At 38.7% G+C, this 17176-nt stretch overlaps 1 protein-coding gene across 3 annotated transcripts in view; it reads left to right on the top strand.

Moving 5' to 3' along the window:
* The window catches only part of AP2B1 (adaptor related protein complex 2 subunit beta 1), a 111493-nt gene that overhangs the window by 62333 nt on the left and 31984 nt on the right, over nucleotides 1-17176 (top strand). For 2 of the 3 annotated variants that reach the window (XM_090292826.1, XM_090292825.1), the window contains exons 14-17: nucleotides 2094-2286; nucleotides 13802-13843; nucleotides 14679-14825; nucleotides 15719-15864. In XM_090292826.1, coding sequence (XP_090148952.1) covers nucleotides 2094-2286; nucleotides 13802-13843; nucleotides 14679-14825; nucleotides 15719-15864 — 528 coding nt within the window. The remainder of the gene's footprint in view (nucleotides 1-2093; nucleotides 2287-13801; nucleotides 13844-14678; nucleotides 14826-15718; nucleotides 15865-17176) is intronic. The other variant, XM_090292827.1, reaches the window with a different exon arrangement.

Raw genomic sequence — 17176 nt, 5'->3', positions numbered from 1 at the left:
CGAGACGGTAGCTGTCCAGTGAGGTGCGATGACCTCTCCCACCGTCAGAGGAGACCCCTGGCGCTCGTTTCCTTCGCCAATCGGATGAGCTTATAACCGGTATCTGTCTCCTCCCGTGTTGAGTCGACATCTTGCGATGACGCTGGAGTGTCCTCTCAAGTGAAACTGAAGCTACAGAGCCTGGGCAGGGTGATATGGAGGGTCTGCTGTTGCCCATGCAGCAGACCCCCCCTCTCTTCGCAGCTGAAGGGTCCAAGGGAAAGACAAAGTCAATACAGCTTGGCTTCAGGTGCGCCGCAGGAGTTGCCGGTGTTGACTACAATGTCAAACCGCCTTAGGGAGTAAGGGAGTAAACCCCGACAGAAAATCCGGAGCCGGAGTTTGGGGCTACTATGGATAAAACTGCTATGAATAATCTTGTAGGTCTTTTGGTAGATTTATATACTCATTTCTCTTGAGTATGCACCGAGGAGTAGAATTGCTGGGTCAAAGAGTAGATGTATATTTAGCTGTAGGAGATACAGCCAGTTTCCTCAAGTAATTGTACCAATGTTCCCTCCTTCCACAATGTATATATGGGAGTTCTAGGTGACTCACATTCATAAACTGCTGGTATATCCTCTTTTGTGACATGCCTGATATTTTCCTTATTTTTTAATGAATTGTCTTTTTCTTTGTAAGAATTCTCTATATAATGAGTAAATGATTTGTAGAAATTCGTTATATAATTTGGATGTAAGTCATTTGTCAGATAAATGTGTTGACAAACATTTTCTCCCAATCTATGGAGAATACCTTTTTTCACTTTTCTCTTAATGGTATCATTTGAAGAAGAGATGTTCTTAATGAGTCCAGTCCATCAATTTTTTTCTTTAATAGTTAGTACTTTTTATGGAAATTTTGTCTGCTCCAAAATCATCAAGTTACTTTCTATAATTTTTTTTTAAAGACTTTATGTATTTATTTTCAGAGAGAGGGGAAGGGAGGGAGAAAGAGAGGGAGAGAAACATCAGTGTTTGAGAGAAACACCTGTCGGCTGCCTCTTGCACGCCCCCAACCAGGGACCTGGCCTGCAACTGAGGCATGTGCCCTGACTGGGAATCGAACAGGTGACCTTTCAGTCCACAGGCTGGCGCTCAATCCATTAAGCCACACCAATAATTTTTATTTATGTTGTGAAGTGTCAGAGTCAAGGCTCATTTTATCCCACACAGCTATCCAGTTGACTCAGCACCAATTATTGAAAAGATCATTTTCCTCTGTCTAGTTTTTTAAAATATCTCTTGGAACTCACCACTTGCTTTTTATTTTTACAGTGTAGTGACAGTAGCAGTTTAGATACTCATAGCTGATCTTCATGTCCATTCTTCCAACTTCAGTCCATTATACACACAGCTGCTAGAATAATGTTCTAATATTATTTTTAGTTCTTCATTCAAAAAAAAAAAGATTCTGCATTGTCTATCATATAAAAATTAACACTCCAGACTAGTTTCAGAGCTAAATCTTCCTCATTTTCTTTTCCCCAAAATCTTGCCAATCCTAATCTCAGCTTCTGCTGATATATAACTTTTTCACCATCCTGAAGTCAGATTGTTCATTTCTGTGCCTTTGCACAAATTATCCCTTCCTTTTTGGAAGGTCTTTCCTTGGTAGTTTCTCATAACTGCTATTCTTCAAAATCTAGTCACAAAACCATTCTGAGAAGCCTTGAGAATCTGCCCCACCTGGTTTAGTTTGGTTTGGTTTCTCATCTATATCCTGTCGTAGGCAGAAACTCACACAATGCTCATTTCAACTATTACACAGTGAATGTCCTTTTCAGCCGTTTTGTGAATGCTGATGGTTTGTTGTTAAGAGTGTAAGTTATTTGAGGACAATTAAAATTGACCAATTCATGATGTTATGTAGTACACATTTATTTTCATTTTAGTAACTATTTTGGTAAAAACAAGAATTCCTAGTATCTTTTCATGTACATCAATAAATTATTGTAAATTAAGAGGTTGTTTTTTCCTGTGTTGTAATATCTGACATTCACTTATTGCCCAGGTGAAACTGACTCTTTCCCTTCTTTGTGTGTGTGACTGCAGCACTGATGCTGGTGACAGCCCTGTTGGCACCACCACTGCCACCAACCTGGAGCAGCCTCAGGTTATTCCCTCTCAAGGTGACCTTCTGGGAGACCTTTTAAACCTTGACCTCGGTCCCCCAGTCAATGTGCCACAGGTGTCCTCCATGCAGGTGGGAGCAGTGGATCTCTTGGGAGGAGGACTAGATAGTCTGGTAAGCATCTCTTTCTTTTTCCTCTTGGTTGTTTTTAATTCTTGATATGCTGAAGAACTTCAGATTATTCAACTTTTTAGAACTAGATCTTTCCTTGATAAGCAGAGCTTGTCTTTTGAGAATTAATGGTACTGTCCGTCAGCGCAGTATGGGGTATGTCTACAAATGTACAGGATTATTTTGTTGTCCTGCTTCTAAATAGAAGATGTTTAACTAGCCTATTCAGCAACCTTAATGTTCAGTGTCCTTTCCAGAGCTCATTGTTGCTCCTGCTTCTTAACTCTGGATAGCCTCTGTAATTCCCCTTTTGACCTGAATAGCATTTAAGTGCCCTCATAGAGATGATCCTCTTTTGAGGCTTTCAAACCTTTGCCTTTTTAATGTTTTATTGACTTATGGCCTGTCTAATTCTAAGAGGGTTTGAGGCAGCCATGTGTATTTAAAACATATCTTTATTACAGCTGGGAAGTACTGCTTAATTGGTTGTTCACCACCACTACTCCACCCCCATCACACTTCCAATTTAATTAGCTTCCAGGATTCTCATACTAAAAGGCTCCAACGTCCAGAGTGTCTGAATATGTGCCACCAATGGGAACCAAAATTAGGTTTTGTTGCTGTACAAGATAAATGAGAACTACTAAGAATGACCTATAACTATGTAGAGAAGGCCAGAGAAATGACAGGTTTCATCACATAGCTCCCTGCAAACTAGGTACTTATCTATGATGGGATTAGATGAGTTCTTTTAGCTGGACACTTGCAAAGATGTTTGTCAACCTCATGACTAGAAAGATGCCCAGCAAACTGACTTATTTCTTAGCATCAAAAATTAGAAGGCCATAGATACGAAAATATATGGTCTTAGATCGCATAAACAGAACTACATGCACTAGCATTTTCTCTTCTACTTCATGAGCAGCATTCTGTGTTGCCTTTATGCCAGCCACTACAGGTACATTCACTAATGGGAAGTTGTTGCTTTCAGAGACTACACTGAACGAGCTCTGGACTCCAGCTTATAGTGACACAAATGGGTGCTGCTATAGTGTTTCTTGGGAATATAAGTATTTGCTTTTCATATTCATATCTTTAATAAATGTAGTTTACGATTACATAAGGACAATAGCTTCCTCATATGATCTATCATTTTGCATTGCCGTATAGCCTCCTTAGAGACACAGGAGACTGACAAATGAATATTGAAATATTCATGACGACTTCCAGCAATCACTTATAAACATTGAAGTAACTTTTCTATTCTGTTGATGTATCAACCACAAGTTAGATGTTACAGCCTTCTCAAGTTTATGGTTCACAATCCTACTTATCAATTTCCCTGGCGGCTCATTGTACCTAACTGAGAATGACAAGTTAAGTTTGAAGGATAGAGTGGAGGAGGAGTCCCTATGTTTTTGTGTTGCCTGGCCCAGGATTCTATGCTCTTGTTTCTTGACCCACTTCAGCATGGAAGGAAAGAGACATGTTATTTATTTTTGGCTTTGTATTAACTCTTGCTAGCCCCTAAAACCAATGAGTTTTCTTATTTTACATAGCTATTTAGTCATCTGTTAGAATTCTCACCAGTATTACTTTAGATAGAAAAACTGTTAGAACTGTCCTAGATTGTAGTAGCCAGCATCACACATCAGCCTTTTTTCTTCTCTTTTTTTTGTAAAGGATGTTCTTCTGGAGGGTGAGGAGTAAATTGGATTTCTAAGTATTATACAGCCTTTGCTATGTAGGCCCAGCAATGTTCCTTTGTAACTCTAAATTTTAGCGTTTTTTGACTTTAAAATGATACACTTGGTGTTACAGCACTAGAAAGTATTTACATGCAGTTTTCTTTAACTTATTCTGGTATATAAATATATCCTAGAAGTCAGTATGAAAAGGAGTAAAAGCCCTTTAGAACGAAGTTCCTTTTAGGAGAGTGTCACAAGGAATGTCCAAATCTGGCTGTATGGAAGATGAGTTTCTAAGGCAGTGGTATTGCCCTGTGCTAATGACCTAATTTAAATAGGGAAATTATCCTTAAAGTTTTCATTTTATGTAGAAAGTACCATTTCTTGAGTGAATTCTTGCTTCTTCTCAGTGCTTCTCGAACTGTAATGTGCATATAAGTCTACAGGAGCTCTTGTACAAGAAAAATTATAATTTAGTTGGTCTGGGACAAGGCCTACAAGTCTGCATTTCTAACAAGCTCCCAGGTTTGTGGGCCACATTTTGCATAGTAAATTCAAGGAATGTCTGTGACCACTGTGAACCACATCAGTTTGGTGTTTGGGCTATGCCTGTTGGTAAACCCAGATGCCTTTTTCTCTTCAGCAGTAAACATACTCCTGCCTCCTCTAATGCCTTAACTTAATTGAGGGAGGGCAAAACCCCGTTATTTTGTTAAAAGTCTTTCTTTTATTCTCTAGGAAGAATAGAGTTGCTAGGAGTGGTAGAATTTGACCCAGACCCCCATTTAAAAATGGCCAGGATTAGGGTTATGAGGTTGCCTGGCACCGGGTTATATGGTTCAGTGTTCAGTTCAGTAAATATAAGGCCTCTGGATGGTGGCTACTGCTCTTATCATTGTTTTCTAACAGAACCTTACCCGCAGAGGAGGTCATGGTGTGCTGCTAATGAAGCATGGCAGCTGCTAACCTTTTATTTCAAGTGTCATGGTTCTTAACTCGAGCTGCATAGTTAGTACCATATTTTTAAAAATACTATCAGTGTTTGGGCCCAACCCTAGCACAATTAAACAGAACTGAGAGGACCTAAACATTGGTGCTTTTAAAAAGACACCCAGGTTATTTTAATTTTGCAGCTTAGATGGAGAACATTGAGCCATACGAAATTTCAAATGGAGTTAGGTAAAGGTATTAAAAATTGATCCCTAAGCCAAGGCAGTAATTTCCACAGAAGAATTATATTCTGGTAAGCATCCTTGGCATTTCCTACAAAAATAGACCTCTCTGACTTCACCTTTGTCCTTTCCCCCAGGACATTTTTTCATTGTGATTTACTTTTAGAAGTGACACAGCCTGTCAGAAGTTGATCAGAAGTTGAATTTGACAGTTTAGATTTAGGTGCTCCATCTCCGGGTCCTTTTTAACCTTTGCTCACTTTCCACAATTAAAAACTGAAAGGTTTTTTTTTTTTTGATTGGTTACCCATTTTCTATTCCTTAGTCTTAAAGATAATGTTATTCTTTCCTTTTCATATCTGGGGATCCTCCCATTATATATATATATTTTTTTTAATTAATTAATTTATTTATTTTATTTTTAGAGAGAGGGGAAAGGAGAGAGGGAGAGAAACATCACTGTGCGGTTGCCTCTCACTTGTGCCCCCAACTGGGGACCTGACGTGCAACCTAGTCACGTGCCCTGACTGGGAATCGAACCAGTGACACTTGGCTCACAAGCCGAGCTCAATCCACTGCCATTAGATCTTGTTGACCCTCTTTCATTATTGCACTTGTGAAATTTTGAGATTTAGTGAGTTATGACTTTTTTAAAAAGATTTTATTTATTTATTTAGAGAGAAGGGAAAGGAGGGAGAAAAACTTAGATTGGTTGCTTCTCACACACCCCCAGATGGGGGCCTGTCCCACAACCCAGGCACGTGCCCTGGCTGGGAATCAAACCAGCAAATTTTCAGTCTGCAGGCCAGTGCTGAATCCACTGAGCCACACCAGCCAGGGCTGCGTTGTAACTTTTTCTAGAATCATTATTCAGGAAATGGAATAGGTCCCCCCACTTATCCACTGTGTTTATATTTTCCATGGTTGCAGTTACCTGTGGTCAACAGCAGTCCAAAAATATTAAGGAGAGGATTTCCGAAATAAACAATACGTACGTTTTAAATTATGCACCATTGTGAGTAATTGGATGAAACCTCATGCCATCCTGCCCAGATTCGAATTTTTGTTTTTGCTGTGTGTCCATGCTGCCCACCTGTTAGTCCCTTAGCAGCCATCCCAGTTATCAGATTCGCTATCAGAGAGATAACAGTATATCCTTATAATTGTTTTATTGTTGTTAATGTCTCAACTGTGCCTGATTTATAAATTAAACTGTCATAGGATGTATGCATTTGAAGAAACATAGCATATATAGGGTTTGGTACTATCTGCGGTTTCAGGCACCCACTGGGGATCTTGGAATATATCCCCTGCAGAGAATGGGGTTTGGGCGCAGGGGGGACTGCAGTGTATTCTCTTGCTTGAAGTCTATAGATAATTTCCTCTTTCTTTTAGTATAAACTTAACTTTGCTTGATGTGGAATGAACTCAGGTAATGGATTCTGTTCTCTGCATAGAACATGATGTTCTATTGTTTAGATGCAGGCTTGCAAGAATATTACTTGGGCTTTTTTGTTCTTTGTTTTAAAACCTGTGTATGTATCTTTTGATGCCTTTGATACTGAATCTAAGAATTGCTCGTTCTGTGTAGTGTGACTTTTTCCTGGTGCAAATCCTTCTGGTTTGTAGTGTGTGAGGTGACCTGATGCCTATGTACATAACTCTTGTGTGCATGTTATAAAGATAACCATGTGCTAATAAGTTTGACATCTGTGAGTCTAACTGAAGTAATAATTGCATCTCAATTAGTTGTTACATCAAAAATGTAAAGGAAACATTATCCAGCATGCCTTTCATGCTGACAAAGGGTTTCCTTCTAGAGGACTGTGCTCTCAGTGTGCCTAGCTGGGACGGGGTGGCATAGAGGAGAAACTGCCTTTTTTGGACGCCCCTGCATGTTTTAAAAAACCTCCTCCTCTGTTTCTTACAGATTTTTACCTTTCAGATACTTTAAGTCATGCACTATTTTAGGAATAGCTTTTAATTTGTTTTTTTAATCCCATCCGAAATGCATTGTACATATTAGTTTTGCATTTTTGTATTTCTCCTCTAGAATAGATTTGCAGTGATTTCAGAGCTTCAGTGGTGGTGTGGAAATATCTTTGTAAATTGTGGCCCACTTTTGCCTGGTAAATTCTTCAGTGTTACTTCTCTAACCATTTTTTTTTTTTTTTAATGAATGCATGGATTTAGTTCAGGCTGGCCTTTGGCAGTTATGGGAATAATTATCAATTATTGAGTGCCTGTGTTGGTACCAGTCCGTGTGTTAGAACTTTTATAAGTTTTTTTTTTTTTTTTTTTTTTTTAATCTTATCCAAAGACATGCTCACTGATTTTAGAGAGAGGGCAAGAGAAACGTCCATAGGGTGCCTCTTTTACGTGCCCCGGCTGGGACTGAATTCACAACTCAGGCATGTGCTCTGACTGGGAATCACACCTACGACCTTTTGGTTTACGGGACGACATTCCAACCAACTGAGCCACACTGGCCAGGGCACAACTTTTATAATTTCTAATCCTCAAAATAACCCTGCAAAATAATTGATATTGGGCCTCATTTTACAAAAACTAAAGACCACATAGCAAGTGAAGTCTTTAGAGTTAGAATTTGAATTCAGGACTTCTTCAGAACTTCAGAGTTGATATTCTTTCCACTATACTGTAATTTCTCCAGTCTATTTGTTATTGTCATCTTCTGAAATAGAGTTCCATCTCACTTAACTTGTGGTCCTTCTCAAACTGGGGTACACGGTATGGTGCAGGGTGCATTTGAAACTGCAGAATAAATTTGGCTCGTTATCTTGCAATATCAGTCTTACTTGATGGTAAGTAATGTAAACAGACTAAACACTGATGTATTAAGGCTTCGAATATAAAACTGCATGCATGTTTAAGATAAAATGCAAGGTTTGTTTGCCGTAGGCCTCTGTGCATTACCTCCCAGGTGTCCTAGGTCTATGAGTTTGGGGCTAGCATGACACTAGGAGGCACATGAAAGTTTGAGGTCTGTAGAAGCATATTTATTCCTATATCTATCTTGAAGCATCTTACCCTCTTTCAAGTAGAGCCACGAAATCACATCTTCCAATCTATTTGGCAGTGAGTTGTGATATAAAGTACTAGTACTTTCAGGGCAAATAAATAATGTGCAGGGCATTCTTCTGCTGAAAACTGGCTGTCCAAACAACTCAGATAATACATTTCTTTTCTAGAAAGGGCTTTGACCTGGGAGGGGTGCCCTTTTTCCCTCAGTTGGTTCTATTCATTTGTGTCAATGCAGATATGCTTTAGACCAGCTGAAGCCATTGTGTCAGCCTTCTGTCCATTTTCTCCAGTAAAGTGATTCATTTCAAAATTATCTACCTACGAAACAGTATTGCCAACAGTCCTGCTTGTATAGTTAGGAGAACAGTTATTTACTCAATAAATATTCTGTCAGGCTCTATTCTGTGTACTGGGAATATGGTTGTGATGAGTCCTTACAAGCTTATACTCTAATGCGGGGAGACAGATGACAAACAAGTATACAAGGTGTGGCAAACAAGCTTTCAGCTGTTCATAGGGAAAATAATGCAATAACTAATACAATAAGGAACTCTGTATTTTGCATACTCATAACTATAAACCTACTTGCCCCACCTTGTAGAGTCAGGTGGTAAGTATTACAAAGGAAAATGAGACAGATGTAGAGCTTCTCTTGTGGATTTTTCCCACATTCAACATTGAGTTTTGTCTGACTTAAGAAACCGGTAGTGGCCATTCCAAGGTCTTTTTGTCACATTCTGTTCTCTGTTCCATCTCAGGAGGTAATCTGTTAAACATCCTCCGACTTTTCTGCTTATATAAGTCTTTTGCCTTTAAGTTGAGTATTCTGATAGTTTGTGTGATATAAATTCATTTATGCTATTCTCTATTGCCTGTTTTCAGCCATCAGTTTAATAGCTTTTACATCATTACAGAGCCTTTTCACCTATTTGATTATAGTTTATAATGCTTTTTAGAATAGCCTTTTGAAGATCAAATTAAAATTTGCAGCCCAACAGCTGAAAATTATACTTGCACCTAGGAAATGGTTTGTGCCTTCTAAAATCTAAAGCCCTTTTAGGAAAAAACATAGATTGACATTTTTGACACCACTAGGGTTTTGGTATAAGTTTTGTTGTTTGTGATGGAATCTTTATATACGACTTTTACATCATTCTAATTTGACTCAGATTCCCTTCAATTAAATCAGTTCTGGAAAACATCAAATAACTCTAGACGGGAGTATAGAAACGTCTGAGCTTAAGATCGACACTTCTCATTAAGAGACTGTCTTCAGATACTCTGACAACTGCACAGTTTTAGGAGCAAGAAGGTATTTGAGACTGGTCAGATGCACCTCAAAGGGGCTAACCCAGATCTGTCATTGTGGTCATTTCTGGGATTTTTTCTTTATTTGTTTTGTCTGCTCAGTGGCCATTTCAGTTGATAAACTTGTATTAAAAAGGTTTTTTTTTTCTTTTCTTGGGGCCAGGCAGACTTGTTCCTTGTAGGACTTCAGTTGGATTTTGTCTGTATTGTTTTGCTGTTGTAGCATAGTTGCTATTGGATTGAGGGTTTTTTCTTTTGGTATCTAGCTGAACTAGAGCTGTATGCAAACTCAGCTCTCAAACTCGGCTTGGCCTGGCTGTGCTGCAGAGCTCATGTAATCAGGCTGAAATCCCTCTAGCTTATAAGTTATAATGAGTCACCATGAAATCGCTGCTTTCCACCCAGTTACTGAAATAGTATTGCAAGGACACATTGTGTAGCTCAACATAAAAGGAGCCCTGTTCAGCACTACTTCAGGCATGGTAAAGTGGCCAAATGTTAGTATTAGTCTCGGTGCCATTTAATGACTACAATAACTATGATTTAGATTGGGGGCTGAGGGAACTATACCTCTTAGCAGAAAATTTGGACTTGATTATCAGCTGCAGATCTTTAGAAAGATTCTCAATTTTTAGCATTTGAAATACTTTTTCTGAAATTGGCACCTTGTCTTTCTTCATCTTCTTGTATCCTGATTTAGTTGGCCTATAGTTGACATTATTTCCTTCACAGAGAAAACGGCAGTCTGAGAAGGCATTCTGGGGCAATGGGAAGTGGACAACTTCGAGAGACCCTAAAACACGGTAGCTAGACAAGTAAGATTGAGATTAAAGCCATGCCCCACACACCTGTCCCTTTGCACTCCTGGTTCCCACCAGCTCACTGGATAACAGATATCACTGATTTTTTACAAATCCTAGTCTAACTGATTTTGTACACTACCTGATAAGTATTACCAAACAAATAAATCTTGTCTCACTCCAGATAATACCAGCAAAGGACTGAAGTCGTTAAACAGCTAGTTCAGGCTACATGACAACTTTTCTGGGTTTTGTTCAGCTGTCTAGTTTTCCTTTTCCTTTTTTATTCTTGATTAATATCTGCATCATTCTGCTTGTCACAGTAGATTAGAAGAAGCCACTCAGGGGGGTAATTGGCTCTCATCCTTGCTGACATCTCCCTCTTAGTCACTCATGCCATCACTGTAGTATCACCTTTGTCATATTTTCAGAGCGGAGGATAATAACCTTCCTTAGACTATTTTTCAGTCAAGAGGAACAGTGCTGGAAAAAACTTCAGTTTTGCTAGTTAGAAAACATTGAAATTTTCCTTTCCCTTTGCTCTCTGGACATAGCACAGTTAGGTGAATCTTTATATTTCTGGTTACGTCTCTCTAATAGCCCTTGGATCCTGTCTTGTAAGATCAGAGTTCTTGATTCTAGCTGAGTTGTATCTGCTATCCTGAACATAAATGAATATCAGGATTTCTCTTTAGTTTCTTCCTTGGTTTTAAATTAAATTGATGAGCAGCATGTAGTAGGGGAGAGTACATTCAGATCTTTTCCAGCTAAGATGTTTATATAATACTCAAAGATGTAAGAATGACAACTAAGAAAATAAGGGCTATAATTGGGCTTTATTTCTTTCGGCCTAAACACCACCAGTGAGGGGGGCCTATTCTCAAGGCCTTTTACTGAATTTAACATATTTGGGGAAAACTGTTATTTCTCTTTCATTATGTTTTTTCTTTCCTTGCCAATGAGTGCCAGCCAGGTCCATAAAGAATTCTACCTCTTTCAAGTTTGGATGATAAGCCTGGCCAAAAAGGAGGATGATGGTTGTGGGGGTAAGGAAGGAGTGAGCCCATCAAAAAGTCACAGAGTCAGAGTATCAAGCCAGATGAGACATTTTGTATCTTCCCCTTCCTTACAAAGGGTTTTTCCTTCTCCCCAAGTTCTAACTTCATTTTTATTTAACAATTAGCTCCAAAGTCATTTCTGAATTGATGAATCTTGTGTTAAAATAATAGTTAATTCTCTAAGGTAGTGTTTTAAACCTTGTCTGTACATGAGAGTGACTAGGGGAGCTTTTCAGAATTTTGTTGCCCAGGCTACACCCAGAGCAATGAAATCACTATCCCTGGGGTAAGACTCGGGCATCACTATTTTTAAAATCCCTAACCCCCCCCCCCACTTCCCAAAAAAACACAGGTGTTTGATTTCATTGTGTATATGAAGTTGAAAACCATAGTTCATGAAACAATTGAAGTAGTTACTAGTACTCTTAGAAAGCTTGAATTTTAATCTAAGAAACTTCTGGGTTTTTATGAAGGAAAAATTGAACACTGAAGACATCCCAGAGTCAGCCTGCCTTTGCAAACTTATTTTCTACGACTTTTCCTCCCCACTCCTCTCCATAGCTATCCTGTGCTCCGGTTTAATTGAACTATACTCCTTCTTGATCATACTTTTATTAGTGTTCTTTTTTTTAGCCCTTGCTGCTGCTATTTGAGAAATAAACCCCACATTTTTGCTTTTAATAATCCCATACTACCATCTTTTTTAAGCTTCTTTTCATTATCTTCAGCCAGAAGGAGGCTTACCTCTTCAGAACTTCCCACTTTTGCTTTAGTATAGTCTGTATGATTTTGGAGTTCGTGTTTTATTTCTCCTGCCAGTGGGCAGAGCCTGGGTTTTATTCATCTGTGTGTTCCCTTCCTTGCATTTCCAGTAGTGCCTTGTATCCCAGTTAACATTGTATCAGTGTTTGTTTGAATAAAAGGAATCTCGTACTTTTGAGATGCCATGTTGCAGATATGTGCTATTATTCTAGAACCAGGGAGAAAGCAGATGTATAATATCTTTTCTTTTGCTTTCATACTTTTCCAATTATTCAGATTCTTATTTGTGATGACCTTTTTATTTGTGCATGTGATTTTTGTCCCATGTCTAACCATTAAGTAGTCTTCAGGAACCAGATTCTGTAGAGGTTTGGAGTGCTCTGTAGCTTAGTGCAGAATATGCTTATTAATGCCAGTTAGAAGCATCTGCCTGGAATATTTTCTGTCATGGTGGAAATAGAATTTTGTCAGGTCTCAATATTTTTCAATATAGGTTATTTTTAGGTTTTGGCTACCTTGTTTTATATATCTATTCATTGAGAAGATATACCCTCTTTCCCAAATCCTGAAGACCAATACAATTTAGTTTTTTAGCATAACCGCAGCACAAAGGTCTCCAAGTTTCTACCACTAAATGACAGTAAAGGGAACATTGTTTGATAAATCAGACATAAGGCGTTTGGTGATTCAAAGGGGAATTTTAGATGCACATTGAGGACTAAGGAGGAAGTAAATGGAACTGTAGCAAAAAAGGGGGGGGTATTTTGCTTTTTAATCAACACCGTTAATTGTGCATATATGTGTTTCTTATTTCTTCCTGCCAGCTATTTGCAGCTTCAGTTCCTCTTTAATGCTTTTCTCATGGAAGACTAACTTCAGGGTGAATTACAGAAGAGCCCCTAAGGGGAAAAAGGCACTACTAAGACCATGTGGAATTGTTTTCCTGTCACCTAGCTAATCTTAAGTAGGCGAATTCTCCAGTAGTTAGCATCCTTTAAAATGAGCTACTCCAAATGATGACAGCATTTCTCCTTGGTAGCGTTGATTGTGAGAGAGAGCTGAAGCACTGTGCGCCTTCCCATGTCCTCCCCAGGTGGGATGCCTTCCTTTCCCAGCTGTTTTCTTTCTGAGCAAAGTTCCAAACTCTAAAAATCACTCTCATTCCACCTATAATTTTTGAAGCTTAAAGTTATAACTCAGTACTGGTTTGGTTCCCACCTTCTCAGTGGAACAGCGGGTTTTGTAGATGAAAGCGCATTTCAGTTTTTCTTTGCTTTTCTTTTTTTCCCCCCTTAAATTTCCTTTTAAAGAGAAAAGAAAACATATTCAATGTATTATAGTTTGAAGGCAGAGCTTCTTGGAATATGAAAATTCTTTAAATTCTGTTCGGGTTTGTGCCTACGTACCCCAGTGGAAAGATTGGATCTGAAACATCCCTGAGATGTCCCAGCTCCATCTTCTTTCCAAGTTTTCTCAAAACTCCCACGTACCATCACTGCCACTACTTGGTTCCCCAAGGAAATAATTTCTTTGCAGACTAGAATTTCTTTCGGCTTTGGGAGACAAGTTAAATGGCATGTATTCCTAGCAACTTGGTAGAGCAATTTACAGCTTCTGTGTGGGCATCTAGTACTTAGTTAAATGAACTCTACCTCTCTCTCCTCTCTCTCCTTTCTCTCTTTCAGCTTGGCAGTGACCTTGGCGGGGGCATTGGAGGAAGTCCGGCAGTAAGTGCCATCCGTTTTTTGTTTTTTGTTTTTTACATGGGATGCGCTGCCCCCTATTTGATGTCTCTCCTATGCACACGTTCTCAGACCAGCCACCGCTACTGTCTAGCACTGTACACCAAAACGTCTGTAGCAGTAAATGAACAGTAGAAAGCAGCGTAGGGTTACTTGGAATCTTTGGGGTCACACACCACATGTGGTATAGGGGCATCTTTAGGGATTAGCGCTCTGGTCTTTACAAAGATCTTGGTTTTCCGCGCAGTGAAGAGCTAAATGGAACCTCCCATCTTGACTGGAGAATGCTTTTATTCTCTGGCGTCACCTAAAAAAGCCTTGACAGAGTCAGTTGGACTCAGAGTGAAACTCTCCTTGTAAGTTAGCTCTCCGGATGTGAATATTCTTCTTCCCCAGGAGAGTTTCCTTCTAGATATTTATGCCTAGATGGGGAAATAAGACTTGCCTGGACCCAAGTGGAAATGGAGCTGCTGTCTAAGGGATGCTTCTCCTTTATGTAAACACAAACTTCCCTTCCTTAGGGTGCTTGTAGGCCTTTTGCACAGAATCATGGAAGCTAAAATTGGAACAAATTAAAAATCTTGGATCACTGTGTTCCTAATCCTACTGATTACTCTCTTGATAAAACTTGTAAATAATGTTTATGTATCTTACCAATGATGATTGAAAGGACAAAGAATATACTAATCCAGCATCTAAAATATTGTAATTATGGTGTGTTCTTATTGATTTCTCCGTACTACTAAAATACATAGAAATATTCTAAGGACTGTTAATCTATTCTACCTGATTCCCCACCCCCACTTCTTTTTCCCCGCAGGTGGGACAGTCCTTCATCCCATCATCAGTTCCTGCAACCTTTGCTCCTTCACCTACACCTGCTGTGGTCAGCAGTGGTCTGAATGACCTCTTTGAACTCTCTACAGGGATAGGCATGGCACATGGTGGATTTGTGGCTCCGAAGGCTGTAAGTAAAGCAGCACTTGCTTAGTGGACAAGACCCAGATTACTTAGCTTCTGATATTTGTGTTACTTTCACCGATAATAAATTCAAGATTTGGCCCTCTTGTTTTGGAGGATTTAAGAGAAAGATCAAAGATGTCCTCAAACTTAGCAATAGGAAGCACTATACCATCTTTGTTAACCATTTTTATAAGGAGACTTAAAATTGGCAGTACTAAGTATTTGAATTTTGTTCTCATGTTTAGAAATATTGTCCCGTTTGTCAGTAGTAAAGTCATTCTAGTGTAAATTTGATATACAGTGCAGTAGCAGGGGGAAAATACAGTATGGAGAAGTAACATTTTTATCTCTCATTCCTTCCATTCCCCTTTTCCGCTGATACCACACATGGGTTCTGGAGTGCCTGCCCAAGTCTGGTGCAGCTCTTTAGGTTTGTATCACTGGTGCTCCTTTAGTCTTCAACCTTGCCTGATGTCATGCTCGGAAGGAAATTCAAAAGGGCAAACTAAATACCTTTACTGTAGTTTTGGGGTCAGGGGTGGGTAATGAATGAATTATATAGACAAAATAGGTATTCAGATTATTTAAGCAACATCTGAGTACTTAACTATTTACTGGAAACTATAGCAAGAGTTCAAAGTATACATAAGATATAGTCCTTGTCCTTTAGGAGATTACCGATGATGATTTTGTTATGATAAAAAGCCTTCAAAGATTATAGACATGCATTTTCATTAGTAGATGCAGTTTCTTCCCTTTTAAGCCTTTCACCAAAGCTGCTAAGAAAACCACCATAATTACCTAAGGAAGTGAAATTTTAATTTTACCTTTATTCAAAAACCAAGAGCATCGAGAGAAATCTTGCCTAGTTCCATTGGGCTTAATACTGTGTTTCAGGTCTGGCTGCCTGCGGTAAAGGCTAAAGGCTTGGAGATTTCCGGGACATTTACTCATCGTCAGGGGCACATCTACATGGAAATGAATTTCACCAACAAAGCTCTGCAGCACATGACAGACTTTGCGATCCAGTTTAACAAGAATAGGTAAGAAATATGAGTCCCTGGCTAGGTCCTGAGACAACAATGTGTACCTTGTGTCCAATAAGAGAACGTTCCATTAACAGTGAGTAAAGACTCTCCTTTTGCCAGATGTTAGGCATAGAGGGAATGCTGGCTCTTGCACATCTTTTTGGTTGTCAGCTTCAACTCTGAGGCCTTAGGGAATTTTGCTGAGAAACTCATTCATGTGAAATAAGGAAATCTTAGTTTAATGCCTTCTTAAAGGATCCTAGGACTAGAATGTTTTTACTAAACAGTTTATTTTAAAACTTTTTAAAATTGAAATCAGTTTACTCATTTAACAAATAATTGTTTAGCATCTCTGTGCCAGACATTTTGAAGTATTGAGGCTAGAGTGGTAAATAAAAAACCAAACTTGTGTCCAAAGCTCACATTTTGGTGGGAAAAAATGAATAGATCTGATTGATGTCATAAATATAGGAAAAGTCAATATATGTGGTTAGCTGAATAATCAGATGTAGGCTACCTGTCTGCTTTTAGCAGTGAATTCTCCACTTTAATAAGGAGAGTTTGAAGAAGTGAAATGTTGATTTCCTACAGTTCTGAGATATCACTGGTTTTTTATTAATTGTGGTTCAGGAAGCTGGCTGTTAGACTTTGATGGCGGGTTCATTTATTCATAAATATGAGATAATTCAAAGTTGTTTCTAACAGTTAGTTATTAGACCCCTGAAATAGATTTAATAAAATTTGTCAGTAACAACTTACATCACTGACTGTCTTATTTATTTCTAATCATTTGGAAATAACTGGATTTGAAAGTTTGGCACGTTAGAAATCACTGAAATATCCAGAAAATTTGTTTTCTTCTGTCAAGACCAGTTATATTAAAGCACTTAGAAAAGTTTATATTTTTGTTCTGATAGTTATACGTTTTCCTTTATAAAATACCCGTAGTCCCTGCTTTCTATAGATAGTTGACTGATTTCCTGTTGTAACTTATATCTCCTCTTCTCCCCCATCACCTAATGTCATTAGTACTGTCTTTATTGGATTTACTTTTTTCTGTACTCAAGTATGCTTTAACTTCTGTACTTGATTTGTCATCTTTGACCTCCAGTTAGGACAGATGAGGCCGTCATGCTCCCTTTCCACTGTCTTGCTCCCTTTTTCTCTCATTTTTATAAATTGTTTTATTTTTACATTTCATTTTTGCACCTTTTGTGTTGTCTTGGATTTTTGCTTATTTCTAGGCCTTTTCTTAGTTTCCACTGTCATTTCTTGGAATTGGCAGGACCAGCTATTAGCAGGAAGTTCCAGTGGGAGAGGAAGATAA

The sequence above is a fragment of the Furipterus horrens genome, unplaced genomic scaffold (genome assembly GCF_987537825.1).
Source record: "Furipterus horrens unplaced genomic scaffold, mFurHor1.1.pri manual_scaffold_11, whole genome shotgun sequence".
Lineage (NCBI taxonomy): Eukaryota > Metazoa > Chordata > Mammalia > Chiroptera > Furipteridae > Furipterus > Furipterus horrens.
Note: the sequence above shows the minus strand (reverse complement) of the source record. Positions and strands in the feature narration are given on the sequence as shown.